This window comes from Pongo pygmaeus, chromosome 3 (assembly GCF_028885625.2).
Source record: "Pongo pygmaeus isolate AG05252 chromosome 3, NHGRI_mPonPyg2-v2.0_pri, whole genome shotgun sequence".
Classification (NCBI taxonomy): Eukaryota; Metazoa; Chordata; class Mammalia; order Primates; family Hominidae; genus Pongo; species Pongo pygmaeus.
This window is the reverse complement of record NC_072376.2, coordinates 122,835,744-122,860,751: the sequence shown is the minus strand read 5'-3', so window position 1 is coordinate 122,860,751 and position 25,008 is coordinate 122,835,744. Positions and strand designations below refer to the sequence as shown.

Below are 25,008 nucleotides of genomic sequence, written 5' to 3'. Positions count from 1 at the left end.
ATTGCATTTGTCTTCTCCTAATATCTAATTGAGGAATTATGGGATTTTGTTTTGCAGAGAAGGAGGAGACAAATCTGTATTTTGTAACCTAAAGTTTGGAAGGGCCATGGACTATGGGAAAAGAATAGAACAAGAATAAGGAATAAGCCAGAAAGTGAGAGAGATAAACCAATTATCTTCCAGTGGTGGTCTTTTTATTTCCCCTCTCACACTTCAGATGGAAACTGGCTTTTCCTTCAGAAGACAGGAAAGCCCTAAAGCATCAAGGGCTCCATCCTGTCTGCTGGACTGGCTGTGAGGTCAGGGGCAGAGGTGGAAGGAATTTCCCTTGTTCTTCAATGCCTACATTTCATAGTGAAGGGAGAAAAATACATTCTCCTTGGAGGAAATGTAGAGACTCCTGGGGAGTTCAGCTATGAGGCCATTAGGAAAACTCAGTAGTCTGGGAATCTGTGAAGCAAGAAACAGCACAGACTTTTTGAAACCTTTATTATGAAACCCTGCTTAATAATCATAAATGTCATAGCTCACAAATACCCATTGAGTTTGCGTTATTCATTGGTGCTAGAGGGCTCAAGGTTATTCCACAGGCACAACCCACTTTCAGACTTTTTCCCCAAAGACACTTAAGATAATTTGTGAGAACACACTTAATGATATTATATGTTTTTCCTACCCTGAGGTTAAAAAAAAAAAATGCCTCTGTGAAAAGAGTGAGCTCCACTTCTGGGACAGTACTGGTAGATGCCAAGCCAGGCAGCAGTCCAGCATGTGCCTGCTATCAGCCCTATGAGCTTGGCGGCACATGTGGTATGGAGATGATAAAGGTATACATAGATTTCTCATTTTGAAAAGTACCGAAATTGTATCATTACAATCTGGCAGATTGACCTTAAAAAAATTGTAAGGATGAAACGCACAGAAATCAGTAGAATAGGTAGGAGAGTTTAAGCATGTTCCTAACTCTTCCAGATTCACAAACCACAGAGTTAATTTTTCTTCTTAAATTAGTTGTATACACATATATAAAAATTAGCTTATCTGTGTATGATTCTCATTTCAAAATCATTTCGTGATTAAATTGGGGCCAGGACTTCTTGTTGCCTTATTTCATAGGACTCTGGAAGGCTTTGATTAGGGCTTTGAAGTACAATAGGGTGACAACTTTCAGGCTTCCTTTGAGGAACAGGAAGTTCCTGAAATGGAGATGAGAGGAACCCAGAGAAGGCCATTTGGAGATTCTTAAATGTCTGAGCAACCATGCCAGCATCTTGGAGACTTTAAGAGATGCTGAACTGGCCACAGGTCAGAGATAAAAGTGCTCCCAGGGTTTTTCACTGGGATTTCTCTTGAAGGAGCAGATGAACTCGGCAACATAGTCACTGCCAACCATTGCCAGTGTGGCATATTTGGATGGTGGCCCATCTGGGCACCATGTATAAGACCTTGCAACTAAAGAGCCTGCTAGTGAGTTTCACCTGGAAGATAAATTCCCATGATTTCTAGAAATACCAGTACAAAGGATTTTTTTTGAGACAGAGTCTCTCTCTGTCACCAGGCTGGAGTACAGTGGTGCAATCTTGGCTCACTGCAACCTCTGACTCCCTGGTTCAAGCTATTCTCCTGCCTCAGCCTCCCAAGTACCTGGGATTACAGGCATGCACCACCATGCCCAGCTAATTTTTGTATTTTTAATAGAGACAGGGTTTCACCATGTTGGCCAGGATGGTCTCAATCTCTTGACCTCATGATCCACCCACCTCGGCCTCCCAAAGTGCTGGGATTACAGGTGTGAGCCACTTCACCTGGCCAAAGGATTTTTACAGGTGCCACTTAATTTTTTTATTTAAAGCTGGCAGACTCAATGTTCTGAGAGTGTGCTGGTCAGCTGCTAGGAGTTAGGTGCTCCAGCAAGTTGATGGCTGTCAGTCAACAGGCTTCAGCTGATATCTGTCTCACTGATCTCATGCTGGTGGATTGATTTCATTTGTGAACTACTGTATTTCTCAAGCAAAGGATCCAGATGAGGAGGAGGCTGGCTCTGCACTTCTCACGTTATGAAGTTATCTGCCAAAGAGTTCACCAGATATTGCAGGCCCTGAAATCTTTTGGAAAATCCTCCTGAAACTTCCCTGGAGGTCTGTATATCCCTGTCTTTAAAATATATTTATCAACGAAAGATGTGATTTAGAAAGGAGTATCTTTTCACACCATCTCTTTTCAGTGGTGGTATTTGAGCAACCTTTTAAAACACAAAACCCCTTTCTCCACGGCTCTGGATTGGTGCTTAGACGCCTGGCATCCTTCTGAGCAGGCAGTGGATCTTGGCCAAGTTCCGGGAGGGAGCGGTGGAGGAAACTATGGAGGGAAGGCTGGGCGGGAGAGGGGGAGCCAGCCACAGGAGGAATCCCCCCTGCTGGTTCTGAAACTGAAGCTTTGTCCCCCTGCCTGAAAAGAAGGTGATTTGCCCTCACTGTAGTGACATATCGTGACCAGATACTTCACAGTTCATGCTTTCAAATGACCTAAGTTCCAGAGCATACACATACTTGCTCCAATAAAAATAACTAAACATGGAAAGAAAAAAACTAAGCTCTTTTCAGTGAGGAGTAAGGTATAGCACAGGGCCTATCACCTGAGTGCTTACAAGTATGTGTGAAATGACTTAATTCCATTTACCTTCTTTGGTGTGCTTTGTGCTAATAATAATTCAGTTACTGCGGACAACTATGAACATCTTTGGAAAAAAGAACAATGTGATCTTTAGAAGGTTGTAAAGATCGAATGGATCTTTAGGTTAATGAACCCAAAGGAAGGAACTGGGCATATGGAAGAGCCGAAGCTTATGACTGCTACCTCCCTTCCTTGCAATTCACAGTTTAGAGCTAGAATCATAAGGAGTATTTCCAGTCCCCTCATTTTAAGGATGTGGAATACTGAGGGTCAAAATGACTTTTTTCCCTCCCTGGTTTTTAGTTAGTTGGGTTGGGGGAAGACTCTGTACAGATAATGTTATATATCATGGTTCAAGTGATCTCCCAATGAAATTTGCATTAATTATCTTTATTAGTCCCTTCTTCCATTGCTATAAAGAGCCACCTGAGGCTGATTAATTTATACAAAAAGAGGTTTAATTGACTCACAGTTCCGCAGGCTGTACAGGAAGCATGGCCGGGGAGACCTCAGGAAACTTACAATCATGGTGGAGGCTACTGGGGAAGCAGGCATATCTTACTGGCCGAAGAAGGAGGAAGAGAGCCAAGGGTGAGGTGCTACACACTTTAAACAACCAGATCTCATGAGGAGTCACTCACTATCACAAGAACAACAAGGTGGAAGTCCACCCCTCCAATCACCTCCCAGCAGGCCCCTCCTCCAACACTGCGGATTACAGTTCAACATGAGATTTTTCCCCCAGGAAAAAAGTTTGGTTTCCTCATGAGGCCGTGAAACCTAGCTAGGACAGTGAGATGGAGTTAATGGAACACTGCTATTATCGTGGCACTGGAATTGTCACTGTCCTAATAATTTGATAATGCCCTGAAAGAGATTAATAGTTTTCTCAAAGGAACAAAGTTTTCTGAAGAAACAAGATGACTAACCACTTTTGTGATCCTGGTGAGTTTTTTGGCTTCAACATTAATCTTTACTGTGAATACATGTATTCCAGTTTCTTTTTGGTTCATATAAGCATCATTTTAATTTTCTGCTCTGCTTAATTGAGGTCACTATTGGTAGAACTTTGTTCTTTGTTCCTGTTAGAAAAGTCCAGAAACCAGCACACTGTTCTTTCCATTTGCAGTTGAAATCAGTATTCATTTGGCATGGCCGAGCCTCCACAGGAATGCATTGTGGCATCTCTTCCATAGTTGAGTGAAGAAGAAAAGGCAAGGGAAGAAAGCATACCCAGTAATTGATTTTGTAGAATTTAGTACACCTCTTTAGGTTTAAAATTCCAGGAGAAAGGTTCTCATGTAGGACACCAGGGATGTACAGAAAGGCGCCGTTCTTTATCAGCTGCCTGAGCACTGTCATCCCCAGGCTCATGGAGTGGGGTTGTAGAGGGAGAACAGGCCAGAAGGCATCTTGCAGATTGGAGTCTCCAAGGTGTCCCTAATCCAGAGCTGGGGAGCTAGGACCCACAGGGGCTCCCAAGTCCAAGATTCTGAGCCAGTTGTTATGAGATGACTCCTAGGTGTTGGAATTGCCTTAGTGCTTCCAGGTGATTGTCATTTCCAGCCAGGCAGAGAAACACTATCCTAAATGAAAGCCCGGTGAGTTTTCAGGATCAGCTATCAGGTAAAAGGCACTGAGCTGTAGACAGAAGATTCTGCTACTTAGTAACTGTGAGACCTTGGGCCAGTCCTCTGCCCTCTCTGTGCCTGTTTCTTTATCTATAAAACAGGGATAATGGTGCCCCATGAGGTGTAGTGAGAATCAAATTCCATAATCTAGGGGCTCAATCCAGTTCTGTAAATGTGAAATACCATGGCAGCATCCAGTGCAGTGCTTGCACAGAGTAAAGTACTGGTCAGCCAGCATTGAAGCTTGCATTGTTTAGTCTGGGAGTTGGGCTGGAGCAAGCAGTAACTGCCTTTCTCTCTGGCCTTGATGAGGTCGAGGCTATTAGTAGTGCCAAGGAGGTGAAGTCTTTAGTGCCAAGGAGATGAAGTCTTTATATCTCAAAGAAAAAAAAATAGTAGCTTAAGTAACATAAATCCTGCTTGTTTTACAAAATAGTGTGTGATATCTTCATCGGAATCTCAAAATGTTAATTCTATAGCCAGGTGTTCTGTTTCTTTTGGGAAATGCTAGTTGACATCCATTATGGTACCAATTGCCCCCATTATTATTATTATTATTAATATTGTTATTATATTATTATTATTATTTGGAGACAGAGTCTTGCTCTGTCGCCCAGGCGGGAGTGCAGTGGCGCAATCTTGGCTCTCTGCAACCTCTGCCTCCCAGGTTCCAGCCTCAGCCTCCTGAGTAGCTGGGACTACAGGCGCTGCCACCACGCCCAGCTAATTTTTGTGTTTTTAGTAGAGACAGGTTTCGCCATGTTAGCCAAGCCGGTCTCAAACTCCTGAGCTCAGGCAATCCTCCTGCCTGGGCCTTCCAAAGTGTTGGGATTACAGGCATAAGCCACGGACCCCAGCCTATTACTTATAATCTCTCCACCCCTCCTCACGCCTCACTCTGCCAGGTGGTTTTTATCAGGTTAGTTTCTGAAACTTGGCCCCCATATTTCTTTGCTGTGCCAGGTAACTGGAGCAAGTTCGCTCTTTTCCAGTTGCACACTCCAGATGCAAGGATAGTGCTGAGCAGTATCCAACATGTCGGACCTCTGAAAAGCAAGGGAGTTATTATCTAAGAAATGTTCAGACCCTTAAAGCTTTCTTTTTTATGTTTAAAAAGCTTAGGTTTACAAGTTAAGGGAATAAGCGGGTACTTCTGAAAGTGAATCGAAGCCAACTGATCCTATCAAACATTTAATCAGAACATCTGTTTGCGATGAAGTTTTCTGACTTATCAGGGGGATTGGTGGTGAGTTGAGACAGCAGCCGTAGAGTGCACTCTCATCTTGTTTATCAGGGGATCATATTGTCCACGAAGATAGCTTCTCTGTGCTCCAAGACTTTCCTCACTTGCTGTTTCTTCCATGAAGTCTTCAGCACAGACAGGCTTCGCATTGCAACATGTAGCATTTTCTCCGTTTAGGAGTTCAAGATTATCATCATATGATACTATTAGTCATTTTTAGATACCATTTTAGATACAGAATGCTGTGGAAGTTACTTTGTGCCTGAAGGCCTAAATGTTATTTCTCCAAAAAGGTCTTATCTCTGTCCTCTGTCTTCCTTATCCTACTCTAAATTAAGTTCAGCTTTTATATCTAATACTTTTCTTTCTTATGTATTTTAGTTTTAATTTGTTTATTACTGTCCTTTTTTCATAGTTGTTGACTGTCTGGTTCCCCACTAGACTAAAAGCTCCAGCTAGCATGTCAGATCTCAGAGGAGATCTCTGTGAAAGGCGTTAATGTCTAAGTAACATTCAGACTTTTAAGGTATCATTTTTTTAAATTAAAAAAACACAAGGATTATTTGACACCAGATATCAATTTAAAATATGTGAAAGACATAAATATTAGAAATGAGGATTTAAAGTTGGTTTTCTAATAGCTTCTGAAAGAAAGTGATATGTTGATTAATGGAATTCTAACACAGTAATAATCACATAGACGCATAACCTTTAAAAAAAAGTACACAAATTGGATCATACCATAGGTACTGTCCTGCTCCTTATGTTTTTCACTTAATCATGCATCTTGGTGTTCTTTCATGTCAGCACCTGATGCAGAGATCGTTGGTACATTTCATGGCTGTATTGTGTTCATTGTAATTTATTTACTGATTTTCATATCAGAGGACATTTCTTGGCACTTCTCCTTTCTGCTATCGTGTGAAGAAGGACATGTTTGCTTCTTCTCCCACCATGATTGTAAGTCTCCTGAGGCCTCCCCAGCCCTGTGGAACTGTGAGTCAATTAAAACTCTTTCCTTTATAAATGACCCAGTCTCAGGCAGTTTTTTATGGCAGTGTGAGAACGGACTAATGCATGTTCCAACAGTGGAATTACTAGGTCAAAATATGTGTATTTTTTTATTATGATAATGTGATATGTAATTTTTGCTTCATGTTTCTTGATCCACAAGGTGTTGGGGAGATTTTCAAATTTTCTAATGGAGGTATCTGATTTAAGATTTCAAGCAAGATAAATGACTCAAACCTAGAAATGATCACAGAGTAATCAAAGGTAAAGTGAAGTTATACACTCTGAATTGTTAAGTAGTAGAGGAAGAAAACTATCAGAAAAATTACAACCTATGCCCCCATTTAACTGCTTAGACATTTATTAGACAAAATAGAAAATCTACACTTTGGCTTATTATTGAAAAATACATTTTTAGCTAAGGCTAACCACTAGACCAATTAAAGTAGACATTGCCTATTAAAGATGCCTGTTCTCAATGAGAACACATGGACGCAGGGAGGGGAACATCACACACTGTGGCCTGGCAGGGGTTGAGGGGCAAGGGGAGGGAGAGCATTAGGACAAATACCTAATGCGTGCAGGGCTTAAAACCTAGATGATGGGTTGATGGGTGCAGCAAACCACCATGGCACATGTATACCTATGTAGCAAGCCTGCACGTTCTGCACATGTATCCCAGAACTTAGATAAAATAAAAATAAAGATGCTTGTTCTCAAGTGTGGAAAGGGTTTAGAGTTTGGGTTGCATGTTGTTTGTAGAGACATGATATTGACATGGAGATGCCATAAATCTTTTTTTTTTTTTTTTTGAGACAGAGTCTCTCTCTGTCGCCCAGGCTGGAGTGCAGTGGTGCAATCTCGGCTCACTGCAGGCTCCACCTCCCAGGTTCACGCGATTCTCCTGTCTCAGCCTCCTGAGTAGCTGGGACCACAGGCGCCTGTCACCATGCCTGGCTAATTTTTTTTTTGTATTTTTAGAGAGACGGGGTTTCACCGTGTTAGCCAGGATGGTCTCGATCTCCTGACCTCGTGATCCGCCCATCTCAGCCTCCCAAAGTGCTGGGATTACAGACGTGAGCCACCGCGCCCAGCCTGAGATGCCATAATTCTGTATCACAGGCACTGTAATCCTATATCATCCCCCAAATCTAGAGGCATTACAGTGGGTTTGAGATTAATTTGTTTTAACCTGTTCTGGCATCACTGGATATTCTTCCTACTCTGGAAACTGTCAGAGTCTAAGACCAACAGCAGTTCAGGTTTTCTTATCAGGAAAATCAGTGACCTCTCCTATGTTAAAGAGTTGCTGCTGTTGGATCACCTGTTGCTGTGTTTTGACAACACCTTTCCCACTCCCACCCCCCTTTGATTATAGGATAGAAGTATGATAAAACATTTTAATTGCCTAATACTGGGAAAGTAATTGTACCTTTGGTTATTGAGTTAGTAGGGTGGAGATTGGTTGGTGTTTGGCATTTCAGAATTAAAAGATCCTTGAGAAACTATGGTTTGATTCCAAAGAAACTTATATTTAAGATGAAGATCAATAAGGGAACAATGTAAAATTTTGTTTTTAAATGAACTATTGATGTTCATGTGAAAATAAAGTATTGATGATTTATACCCAAGGCTCTTTTTCCCCCCAGGGCAGAATTCTGGAATTCTTAACATTACTGAGCTATTCCATTTTGACTTCCAGATGGAAATAAAAGTGGAAGGTTAAAATATGGAGTTATTCAGTCTTTTTGCAAGTAGGTAAATTGTCAGACGTCATGGTCAAAGCCTAGGAAGTTTTGTTGTTGTTGCTGCTGTTGTTGTTTTGAGAAAGGGTCTCACTCTGTCACCCAGGCTGGAGTGCAGTGGCACAATTATGGCTTATTGCAGGCTCGACATCCTGCACTCAAGCGATCCTTTCACCTCAGCCTCCCGAATAGCTGGGACTACAGGTGTGCACCACTTTGCCCAGCTGATTTTCGCATTTGTAGAAATGGGGTTTTACCATATTGCCCAGGCTGACTTCGAACTCTTGGGCTTAAGTGAGCTAGCCACTTCAGCCTTCCAAAGTGCTAGGATTACAGCCATGAGCCATTGTGCCCAGCCCAGCCCAAAGCCTGGTTTTAAAGAAGATTAGCTATATCTCTTACACATCTTTAAAAAGGACCCCAATACATACACCTACACAAGAAAAACAAAATAAAACCTGAAAACAAGAACTTGCTTTCTAAACTTTTATTCTAAAAATTCCAACATCTGTCTATGTAAATATCCAAAGGAAACTCCCAACCATATACACATACATACTCTTCAGCTCTTCAGTGCCACTAATTGTTTCTATTGTTTTTGTTATACATATATATTTGTTTATTTTCATGTTTGTTGTCTCCTGCAATAGGCTGTAGAAACTCCCCCTCCCCAACCTCCCTCGTGAGTACTGTAATATCTGCCACTTGGTGGGTGTTAAGTATGTGTTGATTTAATACATGAAACAGTCTTTTCTCCCCGAGTCCTAATGCCAGTTTGTCATCTAAGGGCTGATTAGAGATTAGTGTTATATGTCAATGTCATGCTAGAAATTCACTAGGAAAGCCTCACAAGCTAGTACCATTGTGATTGCATCAATTGTGGCCAGGCACCTATTTAAAGTAGATTTTTAAACATTATCAATCTAGGCCAGGTGCAGTAGCTCACGTCTATAATCCAGTACTTTAGGAGGCTGTGGCAGGAGGGTTGCTTGAGCCCAGGAGTTCAAGACCAGCCTGGGCAAGATGATGAGACCCCATTTTCATTAAAAAAAAAAATTCTAATATTTAAAATTTAAAAATAAAAATTTCTAAATTTCTAATAATAGAACAAGATCTTATCACTTAAAAAAATTAAAAATAGTCAAATAGTGCAGAAATATACACAATACAAAATAGAAGGTACCCTCCCCCCACCCACAAAGTATTACAGTTAATTGTATAATGGATATTCTTGGCCCCTCCTGACATCCCATGGCAAATAGCTAGTGATCAGGAAACAGGATTCTTGTGGATTAGGAATCCAGTGCAGGAGTTTGAGAAGAAAGCACCTTAGCTAATCAGGACGGTGATCCCCACCTCCTCATCTCCTTGCTGCATTGTGTCTGATGTTGCAGAGGGAGCAGAAACGTATTCTGCTCCCTCCACAGAGCTCTCTGCTATTCCATTGATTCATTTGGCTTTGACAAAAATGATATGTATGGTATATTTCTCTTTCTTTCTTTTTTTTTTTTTTGAGACAGAGTTTCACTCTTGTTGCCCAGGCTGGAGTGCAATGGCGCGATCTCAGCTCACTGTAACCTCCACTTCCCAGGTTCAAGCAATTCTCCTGCCTCAGCCTCCCAAGTAGCTGGGATTACAGGCGTGTGCCACCGTGCCTGGCTAACTTTTGTATTTTTAGTAGAGACGGGGTTTCACCATGTTGGCCAGGCTGGTCTCAAAATTGACCTCAGGTGATCCATCCTCCTCGGCATCACAAAGTGCTGGGATTACAGGCATGAGCCACTGTACCCAGCCTGTATGGTATATTTCTTTTTCTTTTCTTTTCTTTTCTTTTCTTTTCTTTTCTTTTCTTTTTTTTTTTAAAGTATGACCATAGAGCTGGGAAAAGGCATGTGACGTAGTTATCATCTGCCTTCATTCAACACAGTGGTCCAGACCCTCAGCCTGTTTGAGGCTCTAGATTTAGAATAATCTATATCATCTGAAGGAAAGATACATTTCACTTGAAACAGAAGCTTTTCTATACCAACAGCCTCTCCTTCAAGCCTTTCTATGGAAAGTGCTCATTTCACATCCTGTTATAAACTTGCTAGTTGTCACTTGTGGAAAGTTGGTGCATGATTACCTTTTGTGGAGATGAGAGTCAGGATCAGGAACTGGGGGACTGAGCCCACCAGGTGTGGACTGCCTAGGCTGTCCCTTCTTGACCCCACACTCTGGCCAACTTCGACTGCTCCAAAAGAGCAACCCCAGTGCAGGAGATGTCCCTCCCTGGGGTCGCCACACCAGGAGCAGGCCTCCAGAAACCTGAGAAGTACTTCGAGAACGACAGCCATCCTCGGCTCCTAGAGACTCACGTGTCCAAGAAAAAAATGTATGTAAATAAAAATTCTCATAGCAATAGGAATAATGTGAACAATCAATGTGGCAAATTGAATTAGCTGTAAATCAGTTTCCTTAACTTTGAATTAGGGTTAATTAACCTTAACCTGTCTTACCTGACAAAATAAGATCAGCGAGGAAGGTGATTTTCAACATTGAGGGTTAGCTTAGCCAAAGTAAATCAGCAATAATAATAATACAAATAGTAATAGAGTAAGAAGAGTAATATAATGAAAATTGTTTCGTTGAGCACCTATATATCAGAGGCTTGATGCTAACTAAATACCTTACTTATATTGCTTTAAAAAAATCATAAGATGAATTTGCATGTTAGATATTATTCTCATTTCAGAGGAAAAAATACTTCAGTAACTTGGCTAATTATAAAACTATTAGTAATAAGTGATTGGACTGTGATTGGAGCCTATTGTACAAAGAGTTCGATTTGCAACTCTAGTCTATTGACAGTGGCATTAGAGTGGCCAAGAACTTAAATGTGTGGTCCAGGGATGGCCAGAAAGACTGCTGAGATTGATTAGCAGCATCTGCTGTGAGCCTAAGTAAGGACTGAGGGTAGCAGAACAGCAGCATATTTGCCTGCTGCACCACGCTGCCTCTCAAGCTAATGTAACTTAGGGAGGAAGGAAAGTCTCTTCATCTTAAAGTGTATTTTGGTGAAGTGTCACAATGTGACACTGTTGTGATAAAAACCACCTGGTTTCAAAGTGTTCAGAGAATGAAATGTGCGAGGGGCAGAACTAGTGGCTCCCTACAAATAACAATTATCCCATTGGCCCCCACAGTGCTCCCCAGCAGTAGCACTGTCACATCCCAACAATGCGCCTTTGCCCACAGACACATGGGCCCAATGGCTGGCACTGACGGTTTCCCTGAAAAGTGCTACTGTCCTCTGTTCTGAGTCAGCCTTATTGTTCAGAGCTTAGGGAATGAGGCACATGTCCAGATATGGGACAATAATATGTGCTATACACTTGCTGTCAGCAATATTATAGGTCACCATGATATCAAAACCTTCAATTCTACAGTGCTCTGAACTGACCTCCCCATACCCTAGCCCTCAAACTTGTGAATACCTATTTGCCCCTAATTCAAATACCACTTCCTCTGAAGTCTTCTAGGACTACCACTCACTAGCCAGAGCTAACTTAATGATTTTTTTTCACTCCATCATCTAAAACCATGCCAATAAATATTTGACCATTGAAAGAATAAATGAACTTGTGTGAATACCTTAGAAATTGGAAATAAATTACAATGATTTTTTGAGACCCAAAAGGATGAAAGGATAGTAACTATTTCAAACATACATTCTTTGGATCTACTCTGATCATGTATGAATCACAGTCTAACAGCAAGTAGAGTAAGAGGAAGGGTTTTGGGCTATATCCCAGCACTTTGGGAGGCCGAGGTGGGTGGATCACGAGGTCAGGAGTTTGAGACCGGCCTGGCCAACATAGTGAAACCCCATCTCTACTAAAAACACAAAAAATTAGCCTGGCATGGTGGTGCATGCCTGTAGTCCCAGCTACTTGGGAGGCTGAGGCAGGAGAGTCACTTGAACCCGGGAGGCGGATGTTGCAGTGAGCTGAGATCACGCCACTGTACTCCAGCCTGGGCGACAGAGTGAGATTCTGTCTCAAAAAAAAAGCCATCATTTGGTGAGGGAAAGACAGTACACAAAAAAAATTCAGATAAGACAGAAAAATCTCCATTACTTGATGCTACTAATGAAATCAACCCTTCATCCCCCAAATTAGGACAGATAATGGACTATAAAGACTTAGATCATATTTCCTTAAGATAAGAAAGTAAAAAGAAGCCAGTTTTGTTATGAACAGGGGAGAAATGCAAAGGTCCTGAGGCAGAAAACTGAAAGTGTCTGAAAGTGCTGGAGTGATTGGCTCACAGTGAACAAGAAGAGAATGGCAGGAGGTGAGAGTGGAGAATGGGGAGAGAGAGGCAGTGCAGAGAGGCCTTGTCGGTCCTGATAAAGGAGTTGAGGTTTTTATTCTAAGTGCAGAGAAAAACCACTGAAGGATTAAACAGGATCTATATCTGTAAAAGGACAGTAATCCTCTGCAGGACAATTTCATACACTGGAAAGAGTAACACCATTTGATGGAGTCTTCATACCTTTAGAGAAGCTACTTACAAAGACCCAACTTAATAGACAATTGCCAGGAATTAAACTTCATTATTTTGATACTGTACAAAGTTGACCTTTAGTTCTAGTTGGCAGATGCATGCTTTCTGGACAGGTTAGCCTAGTGGAATGATTTATTCTAGAGCAACTCTAAGATATTTTAAGTAAAAAACAATGCCTCTGAGGAGAAAAGAAGGCTCCATTTCCCATTTCAACAGTTGTTCATTCATTGATCTCTCAACTGACTTCTAGAGTAAGATGCTGCCCTTTTGGGCAGAAAAGGCTAGGCAGGTCCATCTTCCCCACGTGGTCAGCCAGCTCTCCTTTCAGTCCCAGGCGTGGTTCACACACTCTGGGACGTACACTTAAGGGGCTCACTTCATAATAATGGCTGCTTGTTCCTATTGCCAAGTGCTTTCCCATGGCAGGTTGTGTTTCTTGAGCCTAATGTGTTCCAGAACTTCCTGTTTCCTTACCAGTTCCCTGATTTAAAAAAATTGTTTATTTTTTCTTCACTTTTTCAACAATCTCACTTTTTCAACAGTCTTTATTGAGCACCTGTGCCTATGTGGAGATAAACACATCGTGGAGCATTGAAGAACAGTGTTGGGGTGGTATTAGCACAACACTGGTGCTAGGGAGCTCAGGGAGTGAGCACTTATCTCTGCCTGAATGGGCTTCCTGGAGGAGGTGACAGAGCTAAGCTTTTGAAGGAGTTTCATTCTGACATTTCTGAGAAAGATGGATCAGACAGTAGAAAGCGATTTGGAGACTGCTGGAGAAATCCAAGGAGGGCCCAAAAAGCCTGGGCTGGTAAGGCGAGTCCAGAGGTAGAGGAAAAGTTTGCCTAAAGAGATAAACAGGTTTGCAGGAAATAGAGCCAGTGGAACTTGGAGAATGATTGGGCACAGGGCAAAATTGAGGTAGTTCCAAGAGTTTGCAGCCACACCCATCTGCTCTCCAATGAATAGTTCCCAAGCTGAAACTCAAAGGTCACCAGCATTCTTCATGAGATCCTGCTCTGAATCTGTTACCCTTTTTCATGACCTCTTTTTGGAACATTGATGAAGAGGAAGTGGTATCATATATGGTTTCAGAATAAAGCGCTTGAGTCTTTGTATTAGCTCTTGTTTACAGAACATTTTAAGATGCTTTCAAGGAAATACAAATAATTATGATTCTTATGCCTGTTTCCTGCCAGTGGCCAACCAGTCTTCTAAGTATGGTTAATGTGAGAAGTGAAACTATTTTCCTAAATGCTGTTTCTTTTCTCTTTTCATTATGAAGTATATTCGGTGCTCTTCGAACTGGTGCTTATATGGTGTACATTTTGATGACCAAAGGCCTGAAGCAGTCAGTTTGTGACCAGGGTTTTTACAATGGACCTGTCAGCAAATTCTGGGCTTATGCATTTGTGCTAAGCAAAGCACCCGAACTAGGTGAGTATCTTCTTCCATTTCCTCTCCCTCTCTTTGTAGCAACGTATCCACAATATTTATTTAGTGAGCAAAGAAACATTTTGAAGGTCCTATTTTGTTGGTTGCAAGAAAGTTACAATGAATGAATTTGAGTTCTTGCCTGACTTCTACTTTTTATTGTTCGCTCCCTCTTTTCTTTTAAATAATTTTACATTGTGCATATTAAGAGTAGATAGTTTATACTGAACATGCTGATTTTCGAGCTCTACTAAAAATATACCTCCAGGGACTTATAAAATGTACACAGCCCCCTTTCAAAGGCCCACTGAGCTGAGCTAATATTAAAATACGGGGGAAAAAAAAGAGCAGCACAGCTATTTCCAAGTCTCGTATCTGAGCATACTTTCATCTGTAGAGTTAGGATTCAGATTAGGAATTAAGCTTTTCATTTGGGGACCCTCATGTTCTCATTAACAAATGCTGAGGGTTGGTCTCTGGTGGTGTTTGATTTTAATCATCAAGACTGGCCTTAGGGAAGGGGAATGTAATTTACCTTCTAGAAGTTAATAGAAAATACAGGCTGTATTTGTAGATTTCTATAATTTTTTCCTCAACCCTTGAATGGTCTTGAATGTAAGTGTGGCACAGGTTAGCAGAAATAGTAAAGTCAAGGAGTTGATGTGGGCGCAGTTTTCCAGGAAGATGTCTTTATTTACACAGAAAGAGATGTAGTGGTGACAATAAGCTCTGAGTACATCCATGAGTAATGCTAGCAAACTGGTACAGATTATACAGGTACAAACTGGTAAGGCAAACCTAGTCACCTCTGGGGTTCTGGGATTTTTTCGCCTGCAATTAAGAATTATACATACTTAGTTCAAAAGATATCAATTGCGATTTTTGCCATTGTTTTCAATGGCAAAACCGCAGTTACTTTTGCACCAACCTAATATGTATTGTCCCCTCTCCTGTTTCTCCTAAAAAGGCAGTTCGGTGTTGTACTTTCCTTACAAACCAACTGCAATATAAGCTATGAGCAGTCTTCTGTAAGGTGCCGCTTGTTCACGCCCCGTGTTTATTCAGATAGAATGGGAAGTGCCTGATTTGTGCGGGCTAGCAACCCAGCCACCTTCCACTGGAAGCCAGAAACCTGCTGTTTACAAGTAGATGACAATTGGTTTGAGCTATTGTCTTCCCAGGTCAAAAACAAGGGAAGAACAACAGAAGAAAATTTTTCCTGAAAACCTTTCCTAAGAGGGGCAGAGGTACAAAGATAGTCCAAAATAACTAGATAACTACTGCATGGATGTGCATGCCTGCACGCCGCCCCCCCACCCCCCCCCATACACACACATACGCCTACACACACGGATCCTGTGAAAACGGTCTCAGGGTAAAATGCATTAGTGTGGATTCATTCAGTCATTCATTCAGTGCATTTATGTTAAGCACCGGCTGAAATAGAATGGCAACTTTATCTAAAAGGAATTTTACAATACAGATTTTATGAACCAGGCCCCAGGAGGTATTGGTACTACTAGGTATGAAGTCATAGGCTAGAGAAGTGGTTTTCATCCTGGATTTACAGACAATGCCTGAAAAATCTGAAGAGGTATTTCTGGGAATTTTAAAATTATATGAGAATATTTTAATTTGCTTTGATTCATAGATTTTCTGAATCAGAGCACTTGTTCTCAAACTGGGGTTGATCTGAGAGTGTGAGCATGTATTCTTTATTCTTGGGGTTTTGTGATTTTTTTTTTTTTTTTTTTTTTTTTTTTTAACCCTGAGACAGTCTTACTCTGTTGCCCAGGCTGGAGTGCAGTGGTGTGATCTCGGCTCACTGCAACCCCCGTGTCCCGGGTTCAAACGATTCTCGTGCCTCAGCCTCCCGAGTAGCTGGGATTACAGGTGTGTGCCACTACACCCAGCTAATTTTTGTATTTTTAGTAGAGACAGGGTTTCACCATGTTGGCCAGGCTGGACTTGAACTCCTGACCTCAGGTAATCAGCCCGCCTCGGCCTCCCAAAGTGCTGGGATTATAGGCGTGAGCCACTGTGCCCGGCTGTGGCTTTTTTTCTTTAAAATAAAATTACACGTTATTAAAGTTTGAATTATTTTAGTTGAGAAATATATCCCTCTGACTTTTATGCTATTTAATAACCTTATTAATCCCCTATCTTTTTTTGACAAAGGCCTGACTACAGCTACATAAATGTAGTAAATGCATGAAAACGTGATTTCCCCTGAATGCTACCCCTGAACACTTCAACAATTTCTGCCTTTTACTACTTCCCCCCCCAATTTTTTTTAATAAGAAATAATCATGCCACTAGGATGCAAGTAGAAGACTGGACTATGGCTGGAGACTGGACTTCTGACCTTTAAGCCTCAGATCGCAAAAAAGCAGCCTTAGTGTTTTCTTCTAGAAATGCCTTTTCCCTGCAAGGACTAATTGTGTTGTGTTCTGAGTTATATGCAGCTGTATTTGAGGTGCTTGAGAACAAACATAGTCCTTTCTACCTTTTGGAGGAATAATTTATTGAAATGCCACCTCAAGCTATCTGTAGTGATTAATTTCCTTTAAAGACATAATCAGACCCATGCTCTCTGTCCTCCTGACTTTTAGGATTCCTAGAGAAGACCTATTAGTGTAGCACCCAGAGGTATTCATATTTTCATCTTCTATCTTGGTTGTGTTGATGCTGGTGATGTTAATACCACCTGTCTTATTTTAATCCAGGCCCAAATGTCCACTCCCCTCAGCCTCATAGAGGACATTGTAATTGAATATAGTGTTCCCTCTTGAGCCCCAAAAGAGCCATAGTCCAGTCTCCTATTTGCAGTCAACAGGAGTGGTGTGCTGCTGGCATGATAATCTCTTTCCCTGGAAAGGGTTCATTCATCACAATAATTTGTAGTAGTCCTTTGTGGATTATCCAATAATCGATGCAGTTAAAGTATGAGATTGAAGTGTTGGAAAAAATAATATTCTAATCTTGACATAGTTCTTTAATGAGGCTAATTAGTAATACAAATTCTTCATACAGTTTCAAACCCTTTACAGAGATAATTTTCATGTCCTGAATACCTTTTTTTTTTTAACATTTTAAAATATGGGATATTGTTCTTCAAATACTCTGGAGCTCCTCTGACAATGGCCATTCAGAGTTAAACCGCTGACTCAAAACAGGTCCAAAATCAATGCAAGTGTCTCCAAGACAAGCAGACCTAGGTCTTTATGTAGTCAACATGTTTGCCTGGATGACTTTTTTTTCCCATGCATTTTGGAGGTTAAATTTCTTTCCAGTTTTTGCAGTTGGAAAATCTTGTCGCTACTATTTAATTAAGAGAGATTTACCCATTTGGATTATTTAGAACTTTTCTTATTTTTAGGTCCCAAATTTTACCTTTCAATATTCTAAGATTCTGGACTCTTTATGAGCACCAAAAGGAAAAGATCTAGTGAGAAAAAAAACAGTTCTTCCATGTATAGTACTGAAACTGTATCCGCCCCCCCGCCAGCTCCCACAAACTCAAACTCTTGTTTTAAATTGCAGTAAAATATACATATTATTCAGATTGTTGAGCAACCATCACTCCATCAACTTCCAGAACTTTTGCATTTTCTCCAACTGAAATGCTACTCATTCCACACTAACTCCCCCTTCACTAAACTCTTAATAAATAGCAAGAAGACCTTTCTGTTTCAGCAGAAAACCGTGAGCTCATTTCAGTGAATCATGGGGTTGTAGGCCACTAGAACAAGTGAGAGGAAAAGAGCCACTAACCTGCTTTGTGTGCCAAATCTTTGAGCACCTACTATTTGGATTATATTAAAACCTGCTGAGATTTTGTTTTGTTAAAACTTGGAAACATCTGCTGTGAGCCCAGGTCCTTGCTCAGTTGAGCATGTCATTGTTTTTGAAGCTCTGACTCAGCAGCATTCTAGCTAGCTCTGGGAAGAGGGACTCAGCTGTGTGTGACAAACCACACACACAGAGTAGCCTCTCTGTGTCTCTCCGTGGCCAAGAACACCCTGGGGATTTCCAAATGCTTGTTGCTTTTCCTGCAGCTGCAAAGGTGTAGTTAAGAAGGGACACTTGGGTATAAGAAACAACATGCCCTGCCTGAAAGCTGTCTCTTGAATGAAAATAGTTGGACCAAAGGTTATAGAAATCATGATACAGAGAACATGAGCCAGGAGTAAGCTAAAATGACGTGACTGAAACGTTCAAGAGTCTAAAGTCCCATTGCTTGTACTTGGCCAACATCCTTCCTGTTATGCCAACAGGACATTTGAACAAGAAAGATTGATTGATCAACTCAAATACACAGTCCCTCTAATAGTTAACATTTCTGGGTCACTCTATAGCTTCTGGAAAGCCTGAAATTACCATAACTTGGCATGACTCTGGCTCATGACAAATTAAATGTGACACCATGTGGTTTCCCCAGAGGAAAAATAATTTGTACCTGCCGGAGTGGCATGACTGACACATCTCAGCTGCCATATCCAAGACTGTGAGAGGACTTGGTTAGCTCTTCTGGAGCCCCCTGCCTGAGGGAAACTACCACTCTTTGGGTCAGCAATCTGGGGGATAGTAACCCTGATAGGGCGTTGAATGGTGCTACAGATCAGCTCCAGCTACAGATCAGCTCCAGAGCCATTGCTGGGAGATGATCAATTTCATTCCTGCACCCACCATCCTGCATATGTGTTCTGGAAAAAACTCCTAAGCAAATTTAAATTAATTTTGTCCTTGAGATTTCGGGACATGTTTTCCCCCTCTCCTATCCTCCACTCCACTCCCCTCCCTAAAGTAACCAGAAACACCCAGTGTGTCTCAGATAAACCTGAGATATACCCTCACCTCCAGACAGGAGAAACACAAAGCCATTCTTAACTCCACAATTGTACCTTCCACTTTCCATCCCACACCAGCCCATTTTAATATGGTTTTTCTTAATCATTCTTTAGACAACAAATTTTAATATAAAAGTGATGATAGAGTTAAAGAATTAGGATGAAATGCATATTACTTTGACAAATTTATTATAATATGTTTGGAATTGTATAGGGGTTTATATTTTAGTTAATGCTAAGAGACTCATAAAAGCATCTATTCAATTATGAATGACTAAATTTGTTTTAAACATACAGTTTCTTGGACATCTACCTTCTTTACACTGTGAACAAAGGTAGCTGGAATTGATTGTGTCTGCGTTATTGTCCACAGAGGGATTGGAGGAACAGAGCAGTATTTATACAGAAATGGTGGATCTCTGACAGGCATAGAAAAATAGCACAGTTTAACACTGAAAAGTAGACCCCGGGTCTCCTGACACCAGTTTTGTCCCTTAAGTATATGTATGAGGGTTACCATCATCATCCATCATTATCAGTCTGCCTGATATTTATAGACACCATAAAAATCTGGCATCTTGCAAGAGAGAAGATGACTTCAACAAAAATTTGATGGTAGGTTCAGAAATACAACTGACAACTTTCCTATTTATTTAATTAATTTATTTATTTTTTGAGATGGAGTCTCGCCCTGTCGCCCAGGCCTAGTGTGCAATGGCATGATCTTGGCTCACTGCAACCTCCGCCTCCCAGGTTCAAGTGATTCTCCTGCCTCAGCCTCCTGAGTAGCTGGGATTACACGTGCCTGCCACCATGCCCAGCTAATTTTTTTTTTTTTTTTTTTGAGATGGAGTCTCACTCTGTCACCCAGGCTGGAGTATAGCGGCACAATTTCGGCTCACTGCAAACTCCGCCTCCCGGGTTCATGCCATTCTCCTGCCTCAGCCTCCAGAGTAGCTGGGACCACAGGCACCCACCACCACACCTGGATATTTTTTTAATTTTGTAGTAGAGACGGGGTTTCACCGTGTTAGTCAGGATGGTCTTGATCTCCTGACCTTGTGATCTGCCCAACTCGGGCTCCCAAAGTGCTGGGATTACAGGTGTGAGCCACCGTGCCAGCCTAATTTTTGTATTTTCAGTAGAGATGGGGTTTCACCATGTTGGCCAGGCTGGTCTCAAACTCCTGACCTCAGGTGATCCCCCAGCCTTGGCCTCCCAAAGTGCTGGGATGACAGGCGTGAGCCACCGCACCCGGCCAACTTTCTTTTTCTATTGTAAACAAATATGAAATAATAGTGTTTAACAGTTTAGTAGGAAAATAAACTAATAGCTCTCCTAATGAATGGAATGGGGCACCACCTGTATCTTTCCAGCCACTGCCATTAGAACCTTAGAAGTCTTTCCCCATAGTCCAGCATTCTTTGACCTTGCCGAGTGCAAGCGTTTTAGGCCATCTGTGAAGTACATGAGGGATGAAGTAGGAATAAGTACTAGTTTTTTTTGGTTTTTTTTGTTTTTTTTTTTTTTGCGCTTAATTAAATTTCAGAAGAAGAAGAAGAACCAGGGCCGGGCACGGTGGCTCACGCCTATAGACCCAGCACTTTAGGAGGCCGAGGCCGGCGGATAGCTTGAGCTCAGGAGTTCAAGACCTCATCTCTACTAAAAAAGCTTTTTTAAATCAGCTGGGCATGGTGGCACATGCCTGCAGTCCCAGCTACTCCTTAGGCTGCAGTGGGAGGATCACTTGAGCCCAGGAGATCAAGTTTTCAGTGAGCTGTGATGGCACGTAGGTGACAGGGCAAGACCCTGTCTCAAAAACAAATAAAAAATTAAAAGAACCTTCTAGCTTTTGTTTTTTACACAAAAAGAAGACAGGTTTGAGTTCACCAAAGGTCATGAAGGATGTTGATTTTTCCCATGTCTCATAACCATGGACGTAGGAAGGAGAAAGACGCATTCACCTGCATTAGCCTGTTTCTGTCACACATCCTAGTGTATCTTCCCTTATTTTCTTACTCGCTAATGTAATTGGGTGTATTTTTCACTGGGCTTGCTCTTCATCCAATTTTACATAAATGTTCTACAGTCTATTTTCAGATCCCTGAGACTTTTCAGTGAAGCATTGCAGATACATAGCATCTACCCACCTCAGCATAACTCTAGCTTTCATAAAATAAATTCCCTGCCTCAGAAGCTATGGTCTTTTCCTTCAAAGGGATATTGTTAGACAAAATTTTGATAGATCCTGGAAATCTTTTCAGTTAATTCTATAAAGTGAAAACTGTTATTTTCAATTGCTCCTCACTTGATTCACTGGTATAAAATATTCCTATTACCCTTGTCAGCAAATGTGTATAGAAGAGGATTTTTGTCCCCCTTTTTCTGTCTTTTGTTTAGATTTTACTTTTCTCACTGCCATTTGGCAAGGCTTTGTAATTTAGGGAGCTCACAAAGATACGTGTTTGAGGGGTACCTTTTATCATGTACCAAAGAAAAATTATGGTTTTACTACTCTAGAGAAGCCTTAGAACATTTTGCTGGGCACTTGACTTCCAGTCTGTTTCCTTTGATTGATAAATGATCTAAGACAAGTCACCAGTCCCCTCCAGGTGGTATTTCCTAAAATGTATAGCTGAGTTGGGATTTGGCAACATAGTCATTAATGTCCCTTCCAGATCAATGATGGATAAGATTTTGTGTGAAATACCTTGAAAGAAACATTTGCTGCTTGCCTACTGTGTGTGAAGAGGGCCATGCTGATTATCCTACTTAATCCTCAGGCAATTCCATGCTACTCTTTTAAATTATCACCATTTATATAGACGAAGAAACTAGAAATAGTGAGGATAAGTAACTTGTCCAGTGTCACAGAGCTCGTAAGTACCAGTTCAGGGTTCTAATCCAGTCCATGTAACTCTCCAGTCCTAGCTCAGGATGTCTACCCTCTTACAAAACTGTAAGTCATTGTTATTGGTGGTCAAGGATCTCACATACCTTCTTGCTCTTTGTCTTTCAGGAGATACAATATTCATCATTCTGAGGAAGCAGAAGCTCATCTTCCTGCACTGGTATCACCACATCACTGTGCTCCTGTACTCTTGGTACTCCTACAAAGACATGGTTGCCGGGGGAGGTTGGTTCATGACTATGAACTATGGCGTGCACGCCGTGATGTACTCTTACTATGCCTTGCGGGCGGCAGGTTTCCGAGTCTCCCGGAAGTTTGCCATGTTCATCACCTTGTCCCAGATCACTCAGATGCTGATGGGCTGTGTGGTTAACTACCTGGTCTTCTGCTGGATGCAGCATGACCAGTGTCACTCTCACTTTCAGAACATCTTCTGGTCCTCACTCATGTACCTCAGCTACCTTGTGCTCTTCTGCCATTTCTTCTTTGAGGCCTACATCGGCAAAATAAGGAAAACAACGAAAGCTGAATAGTGTTGGAACTGAGGAGGAAGCCATAGCTCAGGGTCATCAAGAAAAATAATAGACAAAAGAAAATGGCACAAGGAATCACACGTGGTGCAGCTAAAACAAAACAAAACATGAGCAAACACAAAACCCAAGGCAGCTTAGGGATAATTAGGTTGATTTAACCCAGTAAGTTTATGATCCTTTTAGGGTGAGGACTCACTGAGTGCACCTCCATCTCCAAGCACTGCTGCTGGAAGACCCCATTCCCTCTTTATCTGTCAACTCTAGGACAAGGGAGAACAAAAGCAAGCCAGAAGCAGAGGAGACTAATCAAAGGCAAACAAAGGCTATTAACACATAGGAAAAAAAATGTATTTACTAAGTATCACATTTCTCTAAGATGAAAGATTTTTACTGTAGAAACTGTGCGAGCACAACACACACAATCCTTTCTAACTTTATGGACACTAAACTGGAGCCAATAGAAAAGATAAAAATGAAAGAGAAACAGGGTGTATATCTAGAACAATAATGCTTTTGCAGAAACTAAAGCCTTTTTAAGAAATGCCAGCTGCTGTAGACCCCATGAGGAAAGATGTCTTAATCATCCTTATGAAAACAGATGTAAACAACTATATTTCAACTAACTTCATCTTCACTGCATAGCCTCAGGCTAGTGAGTTTGCCAAAACCAAAGGGGGCGAATACTTCCCCAAGATTCTTCCTGGGAGGATGGAAACAGTGCAGCCCAGGTCCCATGGGGGCAGCTCCATCCCAGAGCATTTCTGATAGTTGAACTGTAATTTCTACTCTTAAATGAGATATGAAGCATTATCCTTTTGTTCAGTTGCCCTGGGCTTTTGAACAGAAGAGTAAATACAGAATTGTAAAAGATAAACACTCAACCAAACAATGTGAAAACGGGTTCTGTAGTATTTGTAAAAAGGCCCAGCCCAGGACCACTGTGAGCTGGAAAAGGGAGAAAGGCAGTGGGAAAAGAGGTGAGCCGAAGGTCAATTTGAGAGACAGACGGTGTGTATGCCCCTCCCTGTTTGACTTCACACACACTTATAACTTTCCAAATGAAACCCCATAGTATAGAGCATATTTTCGATATTTTTGTGAATTCCAAAAGGAAATCACAGGGCTGTTCCTGATATTGGGGGAACACTGTGCTTCTGCATCATCTGCATTTGCTCCCCAAGCAATGTAGAGGTGTTTAAAGTGCCCTCTGCTGGCTGAGTGGCAATACTACAACAAACTTCAAGTTAAGTTTGGCTGAAAACAGTTGACAACAAAGGGCCCCCTATACACTTATCCCTCAAATTTTAAGTGATATGAAATACTTGTCATATCTTTGGCCAAATCAGAAGGTATTCATCCTGCTTCAAGTCAGCTTCAGAAATGTTTTAAAAGGGACTTTAGCTCTGGAACTCAAAATCAATTTATTAAGAGCCATATTCTATTAAAAAAAAAAAAAAGCTGGATGATATTATCTGTAATATTTCAGTCCTTTACAAGCCAAATACATGTGTCAATGTTCCTAGTATTTCAAAGAAGCAATTATGTAAAGTTGTTCAATGTGACATAATAGTATTATAATTGGTTAAGTAGCTTAATGATTAGGCAAACTAGATGAAAAGATTAGGGGCTTCCACACTGCATAGATTACACGCACATAGCCACGTATACACACACAGACACACAGATGTGGGGTACACTGAACTTCAAAGCCCAAATGAACAGAAACACATTTTCTGGCTAGCAGAAAAAACAAAACAAAACTGTTGTTTCTCTTTCTTGCTTTGAGAGTGTATAGTAAAAGGGATTTTTTCGAATTATTTTTATATTATTTTAGCTTTAATTGTGCTGTCGTTCATGAAACAGAGCTGCTCTGCTTTTCTGTCAGAGATGGCAAGGGCTTTTTCAGCATCTCGTTTATGTGTGGAATTTAAAAAGAATAAAGTTTTATTCCATTCTGTGTGAATGGTTTGAGCAGTGAACAAAGAATCCATGCAAACCAAGTCATGACTGGAAGAAATGGGGAGTGGGGGCCAGTGCAGGGGAGGAAAGCTGTTACATCTGTGTTAAATGATTGTGAGCAGTCTATAATGTCTTGATGAGACACAACTGATGGAGGAATGTGTTATAAATTTTGCAAAATATGACATGAGCTGAAAAGACAGATCCTTTTATAAGAGCTAATAGATGCTTAGGATGCAAATGTTACTTTGAGCTTCGCAAATACATGATACCGTGCAATAAGCCTTTTTTCCTTATAACAGAAAATGAGAATAATTAAAATGAGGAGAAGGCCACCTAACAGTTGACTTGAGTTTAATTGAAGGACCCATTGGATGCTCATCTGGTTGATTTAATTATTTAATTGAGTGATTTATTGCAGATCTCTTAATGCAGGTTAGAATATGGAAGTGAGCATAAACCTTAAAAAG

At 41.2% G+C, this 25,008-nt stretch overlaps 1 protein-coding gene across 2 annotated transcripts in view; it reads left to right on the top strand.

The window, feature by feature from the left end:
* ELOVL6 (ELOVL fatty acid elongase 6) overlaps positions 1–24,562 on the top strand; it is a 149,976-nt gene extending 125,414 nt beyond the window's left edge. For both annotated transcript variants that reach the window (XM_054484997.2, XM_063663973.1), the window contains 2 exons: positions 14,137–14,288; positions 22,155–24,562. In XM_054484997.2, the coding sequence (XP_054340972.1) occupies positions 14,137–14,288; positions 22,155–22,579 (577 nt within the window). In that variant the 3' untranslated portion in view covers positions 22,580–24,562. The remainder of the gene's footprint in view (positions 1–14,136; positions 14,289–22,154) is intronic.
* The last annotated feature ends 446 nt before the right edge of the window (positions 24,563–25,008 follow it).